The sequence below is a fragment of the Pyrgilauda ruficollis genome, unplaced genomic scaffold, assembly GCF_017590135.1.
Source record: "Pyrgilauda ruficollis isolate IOZ18807 unplaced genomic scaffold, ASM1759013v1 scaffold46, whole genome shotgun sequence".
Classification (NCBI taxonomy): Eukaryota; Metazoa; Chordata; class Aves; order Passeriformes; family Passeridae; genus Pyrgilauda; species Pyrgilauda ruficollis.
This window is the reverse complement of record NW_024526155.1, coordinates 4,699,322-4,717,961: the sequence shown is the minus strand read 5'-3', so window position 1 is coordinate 4,717,961 and position 18,640 is coordinate 4,699,322. Positions and strand designations below refer to the sequence as shown.

General features: G+C 37.1%; 1 protein-coding gene across 8 annotated transcripts in view; it reads left to right on the top strand.

Annotated features, from left to right (window-relative positions):
• ZMYND8 (zinc finger MYND-type containing 8) overlaps nucleotides 1-18,640 on the top strand; it is a 48,834-nt gene that overhangs the window by 18,707 nt on the left and 11,487 nt on the right. For 7 of the 8 annotated variants that reach the window (XR_005956070.1, XR_005956069.1, XR_005956068.1 and 4 more), the window contains exons 3-14: nucleotides 2,072-2,220; nucleotides 6,588-6,806; nucleotides 7,665-7,778; nucleotides 8,555-8,647; nucleotides 9,946-10,033; nucleotides 10,684-10,739; nucleotides 11,194-11,271; nucleotides 12,289-12,404; nucleotides 13,435-13,916; nucleotides 14,243-14,383; nucleotides 17,110-17,262; nucleotides 17,934-18,437. Coding sequence is in view for 4 of the 8 variants with exons in the window: in XM_041478686.1 (XP_041334620.1) it covers nucleotides 2,072-2,220; nucleotides 6,588-6,806; nucleotides 7,665-7,778; nucleotides 8,555-8,647; nucleotides 9,946-10,033; nucleotides 10,684-10,739; nucleotides 11,194-11,271; nucleotides 12,289-12,404; nucleotides 13,435-13,916; nucleotides 14,243-14,383; nucleotides 17,110-17,262; nucleotides 17,934-18,437 (2,193 nt within the window). In the remaining 4 variants the exon portion in view is untranslated. The remainder of the gene's footprint in view (nucleotides 1-2,071; nucleotides 2,221-6,587; nucleotides 6,807-7,664; nucleotides 7,779-8,554; nucleotides 8,648-9,945; nucleotides 10,034-10,683; nucleotides 10,740-11,193; nucleotides 11,272-12,288; nucleotides 12,405-13,434; nucleotides 13,917-14,242; nucleotides 14,384-17,109; nucleotides 17,263-17,933; nucleotides 18,438-18,640) is intronic. The other variant, XM_041478689.1, reaches the window with a different exon arrangement.

The window sequence follows — 18,640 nt, the reverse complement described above, 5'->3', positions numbered from 1 at the left end:
GACCATTTCATAAGATTGGTATTGAATCAGCACCTTTTCTGCTGAATTGTGGCTTGGATTTGGCTGTGACTGAATAGTCATTCAGTTCTGGTTTAGCTAATAACAGTTTAACACTTTCCTGACCCTGAATCAGTTTAGGAAAGAAGCAACATTTAAAAGTTGAAATGGGTCACGTGAAGGGTGTAGGAACTTTACTGGTGATTTTCATACTTAGGCATGAGACACAATGTGCAGTGTCACAGCTTCTTTGTAAACCTCACAGTCTGAGGCTGAAGAGCTGAAATGAGACTTCAGATATGTTCACTGGTGGCAGTTTTGTGCCTGGAAGAAAGAAATAAAGGCAAAGAGCAAAAAACTCTACTGTCCATTTCACCTCCTGGTTTAAGGTGTGCCTATGTAGGCACAATCTGGAAATAAAAGCCCAAATCTCTTTAGGGAGTTACAGGGATGGCTTTATTTTCTGGTGAGAAACTTGGGCCTAGAGACCCCTTTGAAGATATTGTTTGCAAATAATAATAAAGAAACAGACTTTAATGTGATGGTGAGAAGATGAGAAAAGACATGATATGATGCTGTTTTTGTGGGTCACTCTGAATGCAAACAGCTCCCATGCTGAAAAAGCTCCATTCTACTTTCATGAAAAAAAATAGCATTCAGAGCTTGTTTGATTTTTAAGTTTGATCATTTTGATTTAGTTGTGAGCTTTGGTTTAGCTGACACTGATGCTGCAGTTTCTTCCAGGATAGCTGGATTAACACAACTCTCTTGGGATATATGAAGCATATCCCAGCCCAAGGAGTTCTTCTGCCACCTTCTGTGCATAATCAGCTAAAGTGACAAACCCTCTGAGTTTGCTGTCAGCAGACTTGTACTGTGTTGGCATTTTTATTGTCATAGTTGCTTAAGAAGGGGAGGAAACAGACGTATTTTTCACACATGTAGGTGACATAGCAGCTCTTTGTATTGTCAAATCAATCTAAATTTTGGGCTAAATGGAGCAGGAGGCAGATTTGCTTGAATCCAAACACAGCAAGTAACAATAATGGCCTCAGACACATTGTACTGATTGATTTCAGCCAAGGCATGTCAGCAGATAACTGGTGCTAAATGCTGCCAGTTTGTGTAAAAGAGGAGGGGAGGGGTGTGTGGGAAGGGAAAAAAGTCACAGGTTTTGGTATCAAAACTCAAAACATGACAGGTTTTTGTTTGTTTATTTAAACCAGCTTTACTACATTTTGCCAGCATTTTATAGTTTATGTCAACAGAAGAGTTCCTCTTAGAGCTGTCAGTAATATGTCTGCTGGAGTCACTGTGCCTACACAGCTAGTGGTAGTCACTTCTAGAATGGTGGAAATTGTTGAAATTCCAGATGTTGTTAGCCTGGTGTAGCTATTCTAGGATAGTAAAACACAGGATGGGCAAACACTTCTACAGTTGTTTTCTCTTTCAGTTATATGTCCCTCCACCTATATTTTCATGCGTTTTTCATATTTATTTATAGTTTCCCTAAGTATTATCTTGACACATGTTAACCAAGCTTTTGGTCAATCAGAAGTCATCATATAGCACTATATTTTCCATAGATTTGTGTAGAAACTGGCCAAAACCACTGCAGTTTTTAATTTTTTTCTGTGCAGTTAAATATTAGGGGGATGGTTCGGTTGTTCCTCTTATGATATTGTTGAATTCTGATCCCTGTGGTTCTATGTATAATTTTGTTTTGTTGCATGCATTGAAACCTTAAGTAAAAATTAAACTTGTTGACCCAACTCTGATGAAATTTCACTTGTATTTTGTCAGAATCATATCACAATTCTATGACTGTCCTTTACAACTGATTGTGTACTTGTTTCTTTTGGAAAATAGCAGTTAGTTCTTTTTAATTGCGCTGAGTAATTGTATTCTTTAGGGAGTACTGAAATTTTGTTCTGAGAGAATGAAGTTGCAAATGCTCTTATTTTAAAAAGATGAAATAAAAATCTTTGAAGGGTGTGAATGACAAACCATAACATTGTTGGAAGGTTTTTCATCAGTTTGCAGTCTTTACCCACATTGTTTGTATCTGTTACAGATCCTGGCTCTGCTGAACGTGCAGCACAAAAACGGAAATTTCCCAGCCCTCCACATTCCTCCAACGGCCACTCACCTCAAGATGCATCCACAAGTCCTATAAAAAAGAAAAAGAAGCCTGGTCTATTGAACAGTAATAATAAAGAGCAGGTAAGAGAAGCCATGGTTTTATTATGCTAGAATATGAAGCAGTAGAAGATGTAGAGATAGCTGATCAGGAGCTCAGTCTTCTTCAAGGAAGCTCCATTTTTGTATTCTTAAGGAATGGATATTAATTTTTGAATGTAGAATGTATTGTAATTTTTATTTGAATGCTCTTTGATTATTCTTTTACATCTGTTGAAAAAGACCACCTATGTTCTGCTTAGTGATTTCATAAAGGTAATAAGATGTATAACCATTAAATGCAGTTTGGAACAGAACTATTATGAATAATTACAACAATGAATAATAACAATAGCAAAACCAAAAATAGCTGTTTTTTAATTAAAACCATTAGCAGGAAATGTTCAGTAGTATGATAACCTAGATTAAGAAAGGTCTCAATGTCACTGAAGTTCCTCATCTGCTTGCAGTCCTTTACTACTGCCCATTAGTCAGCTCCACCTTGGTACTCTGTATATTTCCTCCCCTTCCTTAAAGTTTCCAGGCAGTATACACTCCTACCAAACTAGTTAAATCAAAGGATCCTGCTCACTTTTCAGTCTTTATGCTTGTAACCTTATTTTTACTGTCTTCTGAATGCTGAATTGATGGCATTTGTTGTCCTTCTTAGAACTTGACTCCACAAGTCTTTGACAATTTCTAATTGTATGATGATTATATGAATTGTATTGAATAGCAAATGTTGCAAAGCATCTGTATCACCTTGGAGTAGAGTACATGAAAGCAGTTTTCAGCCTTACTGAAATTACTTCACACCTGGTGTACTAATGACATGCCTGTGTATTTTTCAAAGTGCCTTTTTGTGTCACGGGGTTTTTTGCCAGTGTCATATAAACACAGGATTAAGTTCTGAGTGTTCAAAGCACTTTCTCCTGGCATAAGAGCATCCCCATTATCCTGGTACAATTGCACTGGTGAAGAAAGAAAATGAAATTCCTACTCACTGCAGTTGTCCTGGAACAAAAGCTGTTAATAAATCAGGCCTTAAAACGCAGTATAATTGTATTTTATTTCAGGATAATCAGGAGGTGTAACTGTATCATGTGGAGGGGCACTGGGATCAGTTTGGCATTTGCTGAGCTTCATTGAAGCCTGGGTTTATTCCTTTACATCTTGGACATTTTCTGGGCAGATTTTGCCCCTCTGAAGTCTGAACTTGTAACTGTGCAGTGCAGGGATAATTTTGCAAACAGTGGAATTGAATCCTGGGTATTAATTTCCACTTTTTCTTCCTGCATTTAAAAATATATGTGAAAACACAGTTGCAGTTGTTGAACTTGATAAATTCCCCTTGGTAAATACTTTTCTGTTTTCCAGGTATCTCACACCTGTACAGGATAGAATAAAGTTGTGTATCTAATGAAGAAAACCTATCAGACTTGCTTATTTTGCTGTGCTTAATACAAGTTAGCAAGAAAATATCATCTGTTTAGCTTTTACAAGCTGCTTTTCATTTAATGTTGTCTTGCATGTCAAATTTGAAGTGGGCATGCCTGAAGATTGTCGTGTCTAAATAGGTTCAAACTCTGCTCTCTCTGGTAGCAGGAGCTGTTTTTAAAGATTGTTTTACTGCTGAGCAGATGTGAGCTGAGCATGCAGGTTCTAGTTTTGCTCTCAGGGTGAGTTTGAGTATGATGTAGCTGATAGCTGTCATTCTGATTGACTGCTAAATCTGTTTTGAGGTATGACAACCTCCCTGGAAACCTCTAACTTAATATTCTACATTACAAAGTGCTTCATAGTACTTGAACATTTCAAGATACCATTACTAAAATTATAGTTGCACAAAGCTTTCTATTACATGTTGTGGGTGCAGTAACAGATCTTCAGAATGGTGCCGTCAAGTATTTAAAGTGCTGAAAATCAAGGAAAGAATTAAGGAATTGTAGAATGTAACTAAAGTGAAAAATCAGGACCTTATGACACTTAATTGGACAGTTATAATGTAATTGAAGTTGTCATCTTGTTTTACTACTAGTTTCAATATTTATTTAAACTGAATATAAATAGTGATCTTTTCTCTCCAAAACAGCACTGCAGTACTGTTACTTGTTTTCTTCAGTTTCCTTTGTCATTCTACAAGTTTTAATAACTTCAATAATGCCTTTAAAATTAAAGCTACCACCCAGTTGAGCTTGAACTTTAATAACTGTTAAAATTTTAACTCTTAAAACATATTACTCTGACTAGGACAAGTGAAAAGGTCCTTTGATGCAGTTGAATCATTCATTTTCAGTCTTTTAGTTTTGTTCTTTGGGTCTCTGTGTCTCTAAACCCTTTTTATTTTTGTTTCTTGAACTTGGCTTAGGCAAAATAAGGTGATAGATGTCTAAATGATAAAAGCATCCTTGAACAGAAACCAGATTAATCTCATTTGCCAGCAAAATTTGACTTCAGTTTGGATGTTATGACTTCTGTGGAAGTTTGACAGGTTTTATGTTTGTCTTAAAGCAGAATCTTTGAATCTTAAAAAGTTAGTGTTGATATACTACTTACATCTACTTCAAATTCAGAATATATATTAAATTCCTCTGGTAATTTCCTTTATCTGCAGTGGAGGAAGTGCCCCACAGCTGCCTGTCCATGTGTACAAGACTGAGATGGTCTCACAGCTGTGGTGCACTTAGCTGCAAACAAAACATGTTTCTGCACTGGAAATTACAACTTTCCCTTCCTCACTCTGGTTTCTTTGTTTGAATGTTTGTTGTAGTAATTAGTTTGAAATGGACTGAAATCCTTATGCTGTCCCACTTATTCCACAAGATCTCATAGAACCATCCTTCTGAAATTCTTGTCATGTTATGTCATTAAATGTGTGTGTATAAAAAGTACAGAAGTAACACTTTCCCCATTTGTGTGGTGGGAACAAAGTGTCTCTGGGCTTTATTATCTCTAGAATAGAAAATGAAAACCACCAAAATCATGGCACAAAATCATGTGAAATTTTAGGTGGCAGAGTGTTTATGAATAACATCCTTTCTTTGCCTAAAATACTGTATATTGTTGGATAATCTGGGGTTTTTTTGAGCTAAAACATCTTCAGGTGGGTTGCTACTTCTACCTTGAAGATCCCTTATTCCTGCAGATAATTTCACCTCCTTTATAACTTTAGGTATCTAGAAATACCATGGTTCAAAGAGGCATGCTGGTGCTTTCTGGGGACGTTATTTATGCCCCATATGACTGATTTTGTTCAGGATGCCTCAAAGGTACAGAGCACATGTTTGGTTGCCCTGTTCTGTGAATCACGTGGTTGTGTGACAGCTCAAGAGTCTCAGAAGTTGCAGATTTGTAAATGGTGTGGGACACTTGCAAAATGACCTGAGAATCAAACAAAATGGTTCTTCAGACTACAAGTGTTTGGATAATTGCAAGTGAAGTTACAAGCAAGTGGTTTTACATCAAACAAAAAAGTCACATTAAATGAGCTGCCCAAAATCTCAAGGCTGTTTCCCTCCTCAGCCAACCACCCCTATAATGAATATCAAACAGAGAATTTGAGTTCCCTTGTCATTAATAAATAGAAAGTAGTTTTACATGTTAGCAGCTCTTCAAAGATGATATAACAAACTTCGGGTATCTCTGGACCCATTTAAACCATCTCAGGCTCTTCACTTCTTGTGTTTTGGCATCAGCTGTGTCTTTGAGCTGTCAGGCTCAAGGCAAAGAGCAATTCATGCAGGTTACAAAGTTAATACTGTTTTTTAGTGCAGGCAAAGCGGTAGAGATGTGAGTCTCAAATTGTGATATGCATTTAGGTGGTGAATGAAATCTCTCCTGTAGTGGAGGTGGCTGCTCAGGATGTGAATTTGCTCCTTTGTTATCCTTCTCTACAGTTTGCCTTATTAATCAAAATCAGCATTGGCTTGCTTCGTGGTACAAAGCTGTAAACTGCTGCAAACTAGCACAGATTTGCATGGAGTTCAACTTCTTGTTTCAGGACTAACCTCTTCAGTTGTCCCAGGTTTAGCCACTGCTAAATATCTCAGTATTTAGCTTGCACGGCCCCATGGAATTCTGAGTTTAGAAGGCCAAATAGCTTCTATAGCAATACTTCTTTCTTGAAGCTGAAAGTGTTTGCTGGCTCTTGTTGGATTGCATGTCTTGCACTCAATGCCCTCACTTGCCACAAAAAATTTATTTCTGGTCTTGAGTGCAAATTGTCATTCAGCATCTGAATAAGCAGTAAACTTCTTTATGAATGATTTTGTGCAATGACTAAGATACTGTGCTTGCATAAATGTTAATCAAACTCTGTAAATTGCTGTTTGCTTATGTATTATGACTATTATGATTTGAAAAAATGCAAATTTGTTTTGAAACCAAACCTGTTTTTCTTGCCTACATTTCAGTCAGAACTAAGACATGGTCCGTTTTACTATATGAAGCAGCCACTCACCACAGACCCTGTTGATGTTGTACCACAGGATGGACGGAATGATTTCTATTGCTGGGTTTGTCATCGGGAAGGCCAAGTCCTCTGCTGTGAACTCTGTCCTCGGGTTTATCATGCTAAGTGTCTGAAACTGACAGCCGAACCAGAGGGGGATTGGTTTTGCCCAGAATGTGAGGTTAGTTTGATATAAGGAGTGGATTTCTTTCTTGGTTTTGAGATTTAAGCAGCTTTCTCTGTGTTCTGTAATTTTTCGGGTTTATTCCTATTGCCTCTTGGTCAAGGTACCAGAAAAACTTGTGCAGAAGAGGAAGCATCCATGGCTCTGCTTCACCACTTTTTCTCTGAGTGTTACCTGCCTTGTGTTTGCCTTTTTACCGCGAGTCTCCATCTTCCTTTGTGTCTCCAGCTCTAGAGAAGCACCATTTCAAAGAGTGGTCTCTTCATCATGCAGCAGTAATTCTGAAATCATTCTGAAGTTTTCATTAGTTTAACTTGTGCTTCTTCTTGTGGGCTGATCAGCTTTTCAACAGTGCAGAAAAAAAATGCACTATAGGGTCTACATAAACAAGTGGGTATTTTGTTACTGTGGAAGAATTTAATCATTCCTCTCCAGTGGTTTCTGGGGAGAGAATACTTAGCATCCAAATATCTGTAATGAAAGCAAATTGACTTATGGCATGTTTTCCTCTGATCACTTATTTTATTAGAGTCCAGGTGACCTTCTCACTGTCTCACATTGCTCTGAACCCATATTGTATTTGGGAATTTTATGTATTCACATATCCACTTTGTGTGATCTTGAAGATGCTGGATAATTTTCTGCTCTTTTCCTTTTTTCTTCTTTTTTGATAATATACACAGCCCAAAACCCAGGTAAAACAGGCATCTGATGTACTTGCATTGCATTATCAGAAATGTTTTGTTTCTTATAAAACAGCTATTATCTTTCATTTGACTGCTAGAATGTGTCAGTGGAGAATGATTTATCTGGAAATATTTGCTGACAAAGTGTTTTTTTAATCTGAACTTTTAGAAAATCACAGTTGCAGAATGCATAGAAACACAGAGTAAAGCAATGACAATGCTCACCATCGAACAGCTATCATATCTACTGAAGTTTGCACTACAGAAAATGAAACAGCCAGGGGTAAGGACATTTTTGTTGTTTTCTTCTTTAAATACTTGGATCATGTGTTTGTCATAATCTGGGGTTTGCTTCCTTTAGTGGATGATAAATGTTTAGTTTATCAGACTGTCTGTAGCAGCTTCTGTTCTATCTGCCACCTGTCTACCACAAACCTAGTTTAGGTTGTACAGACTGTTTGGGAGTGCATTTAAACTGTACTTTTGTGATGTAACTTCTGGATGTATTCTCAGTGGGTGTAATGAAAGTACAGTGTGGTTTTCCAGTGGAAGGTGGTGGTTTCTTACTCTCTGAAAGTGGACAATGCTATATCAGACATAAAAGGGGAATGTGGAGACATGATCTCTTCCCAATATATTTATATGGACAGCCCTAGGCACTGACACTTGCATTATTGAGTATATGTGTTGAAAATGTAGCTTCTGTTATTAGCAAGTGTTCTTACCACAGAAGTTGGTTGTATCACATAATTTTAAAATGCTGAGGAAACTCCTTCAGTGTGTCCAAAACGTGTGCCATTGTTTGTTGTGAATCACAGCAGTACCTTTTACAAATCCCTCAGTTTTTGTGGTTTTTGTAATTCATCACATCCAGCATATGAAAAATCAGCTAAATGAAATTCCTGTTAATTCCTGTTGTTCTACTATTAATTTATTACCTCACAACATTTTATAATTACCTTTGAAGAATTTTGTCTGATAACACAGAAAAGAAGTGTTGTGTCATTGATGAAACTGCTCCGTATTAGTAACCAGTGTGGTTATTTTTATCCCTAACAGACAGAGCCATTTCAAAAGCCAGTTTCACTGGATCAACACCCAGATTATGCAGAATATATCTTTCATCCAATGGACCTTTGTACATTAGAGAAGGTTTGTATGAAGCTAGCTGAGGAAGGTCTTGAGTTTGATTACAGCTATCTGTAACATTTCTAAAATGTTTGATGTCAGGGGGAGAGAGGTTTTTGAAATTATTTTGATGGGTGGGGTGGTTTCTTAGTTATTTTGAAAATGAGTTCATTTAGAGCTTAAAACCAATCATATGTTAACTGAACTTCTCTGTTTTGTCTGAGCCAGTAACAAATGCTTGGGAAAAAATAGTGGAAAAAAGACAAGCTTATACTGCTGACTTCCTTCTATTAAATTCAGCTGATTCCATGAATGATCTCCAGGAGGGACCTCTTAAAGCAGGATTTTCATTTGATCATTATGTTGCATTATGTTTCATTTGATCATTATGGATCATTGGTTCACTAATTAGGGACCATTTGATGTATATCCAGGGGTAATTCTTGACTCATTTTACTGATCATTCAACAAATACTGTAATCTCCACTGCACCTGAGGTGTAGAAGAAAAAAGAAACAGTCAAGGGGTGGATAATGGAACTTTCATTCTCAGTTCAATAGTAATTTGAAAGTACATATAATGAGGAAATTCTCCATTGCTTAATGAAGAGTGAAGCATTGCAGAGCTTTGTTCTGTCAGGACCTGGTGAAGAGACAAGTTTTTATTCTCTGTGTCCTTACAGTGGAGGCTGATGTCTTTATGGTACAAAGAATGGTAACAAAACCATGGGACTGATTTTATTTAATCAAATTGCTTTACTCACTAGGTAGACTCTAATATCAAACATATTGTCTAATGTACTGTGAGCAGTATTTTTTCTGGGTCTTGTGAAAATCAAAACTGCTGTGGAGTGATAATACATCAGTAGAAGAAACCAAAGACTTTTCTGTGGAAACATTGTGTTCCTAACACTGTTAGGAAGCATGTTTTTCTGGAAATGTTTGAGATGTTGATCTAAATAATTCACTATTTAGATTTAACTTAGACAGTTCATACATTTTCAGGGCAGTCAGAAGGCACCTTGAATTTGAGAGATTCTTAAACATTTAGAATCATAATTCTGCAGTAAATAAATGTCATGGAATCACAGACTGGTTTGGGTTGGAAGAACCTTTAAAGCTCATCTCCTTCCAGCCCCCTGCTGTGAACAAGGACATCTTCCACAGCACCAGGTTGCTCAGAGCTCTGTCCAGCCTGGCCTTGAACACCTCCAGGGGTCAGTTTTATTTATTGTAGGACTGATAGAACACAACATTCAGGAAGAAGCTGTCGCTTTTTACTGATTTCTGTTTCCTGATACATTCGTAATTTCTTCTTTACAGAATGTTAAAAAGAAAATGTACGGTTGCACTGAAGCATTTTTGGCTGATGCCAAATGGATTTTGCACAACTGCATTATTTACAATGGGGGTAGGTATTAATGTGTACTTACAGCCTCAGATATGAAACTTTGACATAGTTAAAGTCATGGAGCAATTTGTCCACTTCTACACTGAAAGTGTCTTCCTGTTAATGACTACAGAACCTAAAAACAACAATTTTTTTAAACAAGTGGAATAAATAAAACTGCAGGGCCGGATACAACTGTGCTGTCACTTACTCATTCCACCTTAGAGAAAACATTTCAAATAAGGTAGAATCATGGAATGGTTTGGGTTCATAGGATCATTGAATGGTTTGGGTCTTAAATGACCTGATCCAATCTGTCTCATTTAGTTCCAACCCCCAAATTGCTTTAATATTTTGCATCATACAGCACTTAATTGAGACATAATTGAGAAGATCGTACAGCAAATCCCTCACTAAAAGAGTGTGTCAGTGGTGGGAAGGCTGCAGCAGGCTATGAAAAGGAGCATTTAAAGATTATTAAATGTTACATTGAGAAGAAAGTGCTGATGTTCTGCTTTTGCAAGCATGTACTTCATGCATATGTTTTTACATAGTTTTTTAGATTTTCTCTTTTGTTTTTACAGATGACTTTTATATCTGAAAACTGTTGATTTTATCTTAGTTCTGCTATAACAATTTTCTTGGTTTAAAGCATTTTATTGTTTCCTCAGGAAATCACAAGTTGACACAAACAGCAAAAGTCATCATCAAAATCTGTGAGCATGAGGTATGAGTGCCCCAATTAAATTAATTGTTCTGTGTCTTTAGTGTTCCATTCATGTATTTGTGAGTGACATAACACGTATTTTCCAAGATGTGTGTTGAAGATTCATAATTTTTGTAGGTTTCCTTACATTGAGGTATGCATATCCACAGCCTACAGAATGGCATTTGGCAAAAGCATTGCTAATGTGTCTTCCACTAGGATAGTCACTACTTATAATTAAGCCTTGTGGGGAGGGGAGGGAAGAGGAGAAAGTGGATGTATGAATTCTGCTCAAAGGCACCTGTCTTGTTAATGAATATTTGGAGCTGGAAAAAGAGACCAACGTTTTCTGATGCATAGATGTTCTTTTACTGTCACAATATGATTTGCAATATGATTTTCTTCTGAATAAATGCAAATGACCACACTTTGGACTCTGTTTAATCTCTCCAGTAACTTTGCTTTTTCTTTCCAGATGAATGAAATTGAAGTATGTCCGGAATGTTATTTAGCTGCTTGCCAAAAACGCGAGAATTGGTTTTGTGAGCCTTGTGTAAGTTGAGAATTATGGTGGTCTAGCTACTACATTAAACTAGGAGTTATCATTTGACTGTTATCCCCTCTTTGTTTTAAACCTCTGGTGGTTACTGACTCAAGGAAAGCTGCTGTAGTTTACCAGGCAGCTTGTGCTGGGATACCATCCTTGTGGAGTCAGACTGCCTCAAATTACTTAGCTGTAAGATTGCAGGTTTTCACAAAAGGATTGCTCCAGTCAGAAATAATTGTAAAGGCTGTCAGCAACCAGTTCACAAGTTCTCTGTCTTCAAATATAAGGTAACTGCCTTGTGCCAGCAGTGCTTGTGTCTGCTACCCTCAGTGCTTGGAGGATTTCTGAAATGTGAACATCTCTTTCTGCAGATGTGCATCAGTTTAGACTTGACTGAACTGAATTTGGGAAGACACCTTAAGATTCTCAAGTAGAAGTGTGTAACCCATCAAGTTCTTTCTTGGACTGTCCTGGTTTCAGCTGGAATAAGAGTTCCTTTTCTTTTTTAGCAGCTGGAACAGTGCTGTATTTTTGATTCAGTATGAGAATAATGTTGATGACATACTGATGTTTTGGTTGTTGCTAAGTAGTGCTTACCCTAAGTCAAGGACTTTTTAGTGTCTTAGGCTTGTGTCTTGGCAGATCATAAGTGAAAATTACAGCATTTCAAAGATTGGCTCTAGCCTAACTTAAGTTATGCTATATATTTGGAGAGGATTAATAACAAATAAATGAATAAAGAAGTGCAGTTACAAGCAGTTTAATCAAGATGTGTAAGGTTTTACATTTAGCAACTTTTTTAAAAATAGTTTTATCATTTTGTCCTCTCAGGATTTATTATGTTTATAGTAAAATGGAAAATCTTGTATAGTAAAATCGTGTATTTGGCAAGTGCCTTGTGCACGTTGGATCTTTATTGAATCTAAGTGTTACATACAATTTTTAAAAAAAACATGTTTATTATCAGATTTGAAGCTAGTACTGCTTACATTTTCTTACTGTGTATTTTGCCTCTTCCTCTAGAGCAATCCCCACCCTTTGGTCTGGGCTAAACTCAAAGGCTTTCCATTCTGGCCTGCTAAAGCACTGAGGGATAAAGATGGGCAAGTCGATGCCCGTTTCTTCGGCCAACATGACAGGTGGGAGTTGAACAAAAGGATGTCTTTGGCTGTACTTAAAAACTTCATGTTGTAATTTTGTGTGCTTGCAAGTTTTTGGATCCTGGCTTTAGAACCTTGAGTCTGACAAAAACTGTGTAATACTGTAGCAAACACAGTTGTAGTTCCTTACACGTTTGTAAGATACATACATAATCTGGTGAGTGTGCAGCTTAATTCCTGTGTCTGGTGTAGTGCTGGAGAGGACTGCAGTTCTTAAAGGTGGAAGAAACCAATGAAGTCATTTATGTTGTCTAAACATTATGGGAATTTGTACACACCTGTAGGTTTTAAAAATACAGAAATATAACCTGTGTTGAAAATGCCAGTTTTGCTCTGAAGGGAGTTGTGAATCCCCTGCTTGGATGGGCACAGCTGTGATGAATACAAGTTGATTTGTCATGAGTTAGAAATACAAATCTGTAATAATATGTGCTGTAAAAAACTCAACTATACAGGGCCATGGAATAATTAAGTCAAAGTTCCTGCTGTTTCAGGGTCTTGGGAGGCAGTTTCAGAGTTGCTTAATTTCATGGTAAATAAAATCTGTCCAGTACTTGCTGATGGAACTTTTTCTGTCACTTAGGAATTTGGCCAACCTGGCCTGGGGTGTAAAATGTTTCTAAGTGCTTGTGAAGTATTAGTTTCCTTACCTGCTTTTTACATTTTTGTGCTATGACAGATAGGCTGTTTAGCCATGGTTGTCTTGCAGTTACACAGACTGTTCCAATTAGGAATATTTTGTCATTTGACCAGTGTTCAGTCATGTTTTATTGCTACTGGGTAAAGTAAAATAAGCCAGTAATGATCTAAGGCATGCGATTTGCATACTTACCAAAACTAAGCACTGAAATATTAAAAGAATGTAAGGATGGTTCTTTAAAAATATCTGATGTAGTAATATCTTTATGATTAGGCAAAAATAAATTAGTATTTGCATAAAAGCTGGCAATGTCAATTCACAGTATGAAATGTAATTATATTATCTTTTATTTTTCTGTTTTATATGTAGGGCCTGGGTTCCAATAAATAATTGCTACCTCATGTCTAAAGAAATTCCTTTTTCTGTGAAAAAGACTAAAAGCATCTTCAATAGTGCAATGCAAGAAATGGAGGTTTATGTTGATAACATTCGTAGAAAATTTGGAGTATTTAATTATGCACCTTTCCGGACACCATATACTCCCAACAATCAATACCAAATGTTGTTAGACCCTGCAAACCCAGCTGCTGGAACTGCAAAGACAGACAAACAAGAGAAAATCAAGCTGAATTTTGATATGACAGCGTCACCCAAGATTCTGATGAGCAAGTCCATGCTGGGCAGTAGCACGGGTCGCAGGATTTCACTGACAGATATGCCACGGTCACCAATGAGTACAAACTCATCAGTTCACACTGGCTCTGATGTTGAACAGGATGCAGAGAAAAAAGCAACTTCCAGTCATTTTAGTGCCAGTGAAGAATCCATGGACTTCATTGAGAAAAATACAGGTAAAAAAGGAGGTTGGAAATGGACGAGTTTTATTCCATGCACTTTTTAAAGACAGGCTTGGTTATTACTTGGTTTATGAAGAAATTTTTAAAAAAAAGGTGCACTTAACTTTCAGTATCACAGATAACAAAGAACAGTTCTTCCTGTCACATTGAGAAGGAATGAATAATCTTGAAAAATGACTAAACCTGTTCAATTTAAATAGCAGGAAATGGTTGTAACTATTAACGTGAATGGAGAGTGGAAATAAATAAAAAAAAATTAGAATTGTAATGAGTAGGTATTCTGGTTTTAAATCTGTCTATTAATTTTGTGCCTTTTTCAGCTTCTCCAGCACCAACAAGAACAGGTCAAGCAGGGAGCTTATCAGGCAGCCCCAAACCTTTCTCTCCTCAAGCATCAACGCCGATTTCTGCTAAGCAAGAAAGAACTTCCACACCAGGAAGCATTCTGAATCTTAACCTTGGTTAGTTTTGATATTTGAAAACCTAATATTCTTACATCTGAACAAATGATGGTGGTGTCAGTGCAGCATAATACGAAGAAATGTCCTTGTATAAGCAAAGGTCTTTGAATGAGACACAGGTGTAATTATTGTTTTATCAGATTTACTGGGTTTTTTATCTTGTAAAGGAAAGTTTCTGTTATTGTTCCTTGTTGATGAAAGGAAGTAGTTAAAGGATAATTTTTTTCTTAGCTGAACTGTAAAAATAAACGTGTCTAAACAGTAGGTAAGTTTCTGAAGGTTGTAATTCCATGAATATTGCTGGTCTTCACCACTCACTCTCTCTCAAGTGAATTGCTGCCAAGGTTTTCTTGTGATCTTTAGGATTTAGGATTTACTAGGGCTTCTCTCTTGCTGCTTTCACATCACCTCCTCACTGACCATCCCTCTTTAGGGAGATAGATGGATGAAAGGAATTAGCAGAATTCTTGAAGTCTTGAAACTCCCTAGAAGTAAATTTTGGGAATGTGGAATTTTGAAAGATGGAGTAGGTAAGTACTAAATTGGTAAAATGGTCCTGCAAGCCAAAATGTAAATCAGTTTCCTCAGTCATGCTTTGTTCCTGTGAGTGTTCTGATTCAGTTCTGGTTGCTTTTTACCTCCATGTGATATTACACAGAGAACCAGGATTTTGCCCCCTTGGTGTTAGCCAGGTATTTCAGGAAGGCTTAAGTTCAAATAATGAATTCATTTCTTCAGTGCCTTACAGGTATTCTGATTCTGGATACAAGCTCACAAATCTCTTTTTCAGTGGGTCATATGTGTGGACATAATTGTAAAATTAATTTATTCTGCTGCACTGCAGCTGTTTGTCACCTCATCTGAAGTGACAATGCATTTGGAAAAGCATTAAGAAATACATAGTGCTGCAGTTGTTTGAGCCACAGATGGGAGACATCAGCTGGAACACTTTGAATAAATAGCATAGATTGGAAAATCTGATGTTATGGTCCATGAGTAATACCATAAAAGAAGTGCTTGTGCACTTTCAAGTAGAATACATGGGTTTTTTTTCAGGTTTAGCGGAATTTCCTTTATTAAATACACTTCTTGGTGTGATGAGAGTGAACAACCCTTCTTCTTTTAATGGTGTCAGCTGTGCCAGATGTGTTCTTCTGTGGATATTAGAATTTTTCCAGTATAACTTATTGTGTCTCATTGTCATACCTGACGTGAACAGTTTCCCTCTGCAAAAACAAAAGTGAGAGTCTAGAAATCAAAGACACTTTGTATCTTCTGAAGAGTGCTAGGAGGATTCTGTGGTCTGCAATTCAGCAAAAAGGAAGGAAAAACAACAGGAATGAACCATCTGTTGCTACTGGCAGACCTGCCAATTTGGAAAATGGAGGTGTGAATGAGCAAGATATACAGGGAGCTGGGGGGAAGAAAAACATGTCTCTGATAGTGTAGGACCTGCCCTTGGATAACAGAGGCAAGAAACAATAAGAATGTACCTTGATATGAAATTCAGATTTACAAAGAATGTCTGGTCAGAGGAGTCATTGGTTCAGGCCTTTGTATTTATTTCACTTTTCTCTTAAGTTGTACCTCAACAGAAAATGTGTTGTGTGTGTGTATATATATATAGATAGAGACAGAGAGAGAGTAAAATAAGGCAACACTGTGTCATATTTACCTGCTCTGGAATGAAACGTGAAAATAAAACACAAACACACATTGTGCCAGTGTTACCTTTTGCCTTCTCCGAGGCCTCTGTTTTTTCTCAGCTTATGGCATTTTTTCTCAGCTTTGGCTCTATTATGAGGTCTACTATGAGCCAGTTGAAGGAGCTTAACTGGCCAAACATAATTCTCTTCCTTTTTTTACCCCTTCTTCATGGGTCCTTTCTCTTTCCCCAACTAACTCCAGCAGGTTTAGTGCCCTGAGCACTGATGGAATGTCAGCACTCCTGGCAAAGGGTAAAGGATAGGACTGTGCTATACAAATACAGCCTCTGAAGTGGGAAAATTGAAGCAAAAATTTGAAACTTAATTTCTAAGACAATTTTACCCTTAGCACTGTAGAGTGAATTCTTTGCAGACAGGTGTGCACATTTCAGAGTGAAAATTCTATACATGTATATGAAAATTCAAGATTTTGCTGACTTACAGTGAAAAATGTGTTATTCTGTCTTGAATTTGCTAATTTATCTAGTGAAATAATGCACATTTTTATATGTATTCTCATGACCTAAGTTTTGGATTTTAAATTATGACTATAAAGATTTTGTGTGTCTTATTGTATATACTTTCTATATTTTTATAGATTTTATGTGTCTTATTATATATACTATATATATTTTATGTGTCTTATTATCTACTGTTATAAAGATTTTATTTCTATTTAATTTTCTCTGTGAAGGTAGTACTCTTAGTAGTAAATAACAGCAGTAGGTTAGTAGAGGTGCTGTCAGACAGCTTTACAAATCTGAATGGGGATTTCTTGATAAATTCACATTGATGGAGAAAATGTCCCCATAATTGATGCATGTGTTTTGTGTGTGAAGAGAGGAAGAATCCATTTTTTGTAGCAAAGTCATTTTAGACTTATTATTTACCCCACAATTACAAAAAAACCCGCAGTATGTTCCAGATTGCATTGCACTTCGGTGAAACGCGTTTTATCTGGATAGCCATCTGAGTTCTGTGTGTGAAATCCTTGTTGTTGGTTGGTGTTGGCTGTTGCAGATCGCAGCAAGGCCGAGATGGACCTGAAGGAGCTGAGCGAGTCGGTGCAGCAGCAGAGCACCCCCGTGCAGCTCATCTCCCCCAAGCGCCAGATCCGCAGCAGGTTCCAGCTCAACCTCGACAAGACCATCGAGAGCTGCAAAGCACAGCTGGGTGAGTGGCCCTCAACAACACTCAAATTGGAGGTCAGATAAGTTTTTGGATAGTAAAACCATAAGTAAAACCATATTCTATGTTTTAAAACAAGAGTAGAGAATATTCAAACTCTTTGAGGTGAGTAGAATGCACCGAACTACTTGGTTTTAAAACACAGTGAGATCTGCTGCTTCAAATTTCTGTTTCATCTTTTAACCTGTTTTTGTACCATTCTGATTTAGATAGTATGAGAGGATTATAGTCTTATCTGCTTTGCATGTTGAAAAATTGGCGAATTCTGTCAGTTGCACAAAGCAGAATGAATGTAAGTAACTAATTATAATCAGGTGAATAGTATTGCTGATTTTTAAGGTGGTTTCTGGTGGATAAAAATAATTCATTTTTGTATTTGTCAGTATTGGGTCCTGAGTTGAACAAAAGACCTTGCAGGTAGTGGGAAAAAGCAGTGAAAGGAGGGCCATTGAATTAAATGAAAATATTAATTGGAGTATGTAGAAGTTCATTCTTATACATTATGGTGCTGGGATAGGGCACTAAGCTTTGTAGCTTAAGGACTGACAGTTAAGGTAGTGTTATGTGTACACTTTGTTCCAGTGTATAGAGTATTTTCTTGGTAATGTTAGTCAGCCTGATGTCAGCATGGAATGTTCTTTCCTTCCCACAATTAGGAATAAATGAAATATCTGAAGCTGTTTATACTGCAGTAGAACACAGTGACTCTGAAGATTCTGAAAAATCCGATACCAGTGACAGTGAGTATAGCGATGAGGATCAGAAATCAAAGAATGATCAAGAGGATGGGGAAGACAAGGAAGGTGCAAGAAGTGACAAAGAATCACTGAGCTTGAAAAAAAAACCTAAGCCTCCAGCACAGAATGAAGACAAGGAGGAACTTAAAAGCACAAGTCCAGAAGTGGAGAAAACAGAAGAAGCGGTCAAGGAAAAGGCTGTTTCAGACACTGAAAAAGAATTTTCTGAAAAGGGAAAGAGTTTACAGCATCCTGCAAAAGAAAAGCTGAAAGGTAAAGATGAAACAGACTCTCCAACTGTGCATCTAGGACTGGACTCTGATTCTGAGAGTGAACTTGTCATCGATCTGGGAGATGATCATTGTGCTCGTGAAGGAAGGAAAAACAAGAAAGAATCTAAAGAATCTTCTCCTAAACAAGATGGTAGGATGACATTATTTCCTTTTGTTTCCCCTCTGTTCTGTAGGGCTGTTACCAAAGGTACAATTGCCACCTTTATTTTTGCATTTAGATAAAAATTGTTTTAATACAGGTATTTTTAGGAGTGATTGTTCATCCTTTGTGAGTATGAAAAAAGTTTTCAGTGCCATTGTAGTTTCCGGTTTAAACAAAATTAGTTTACTGTT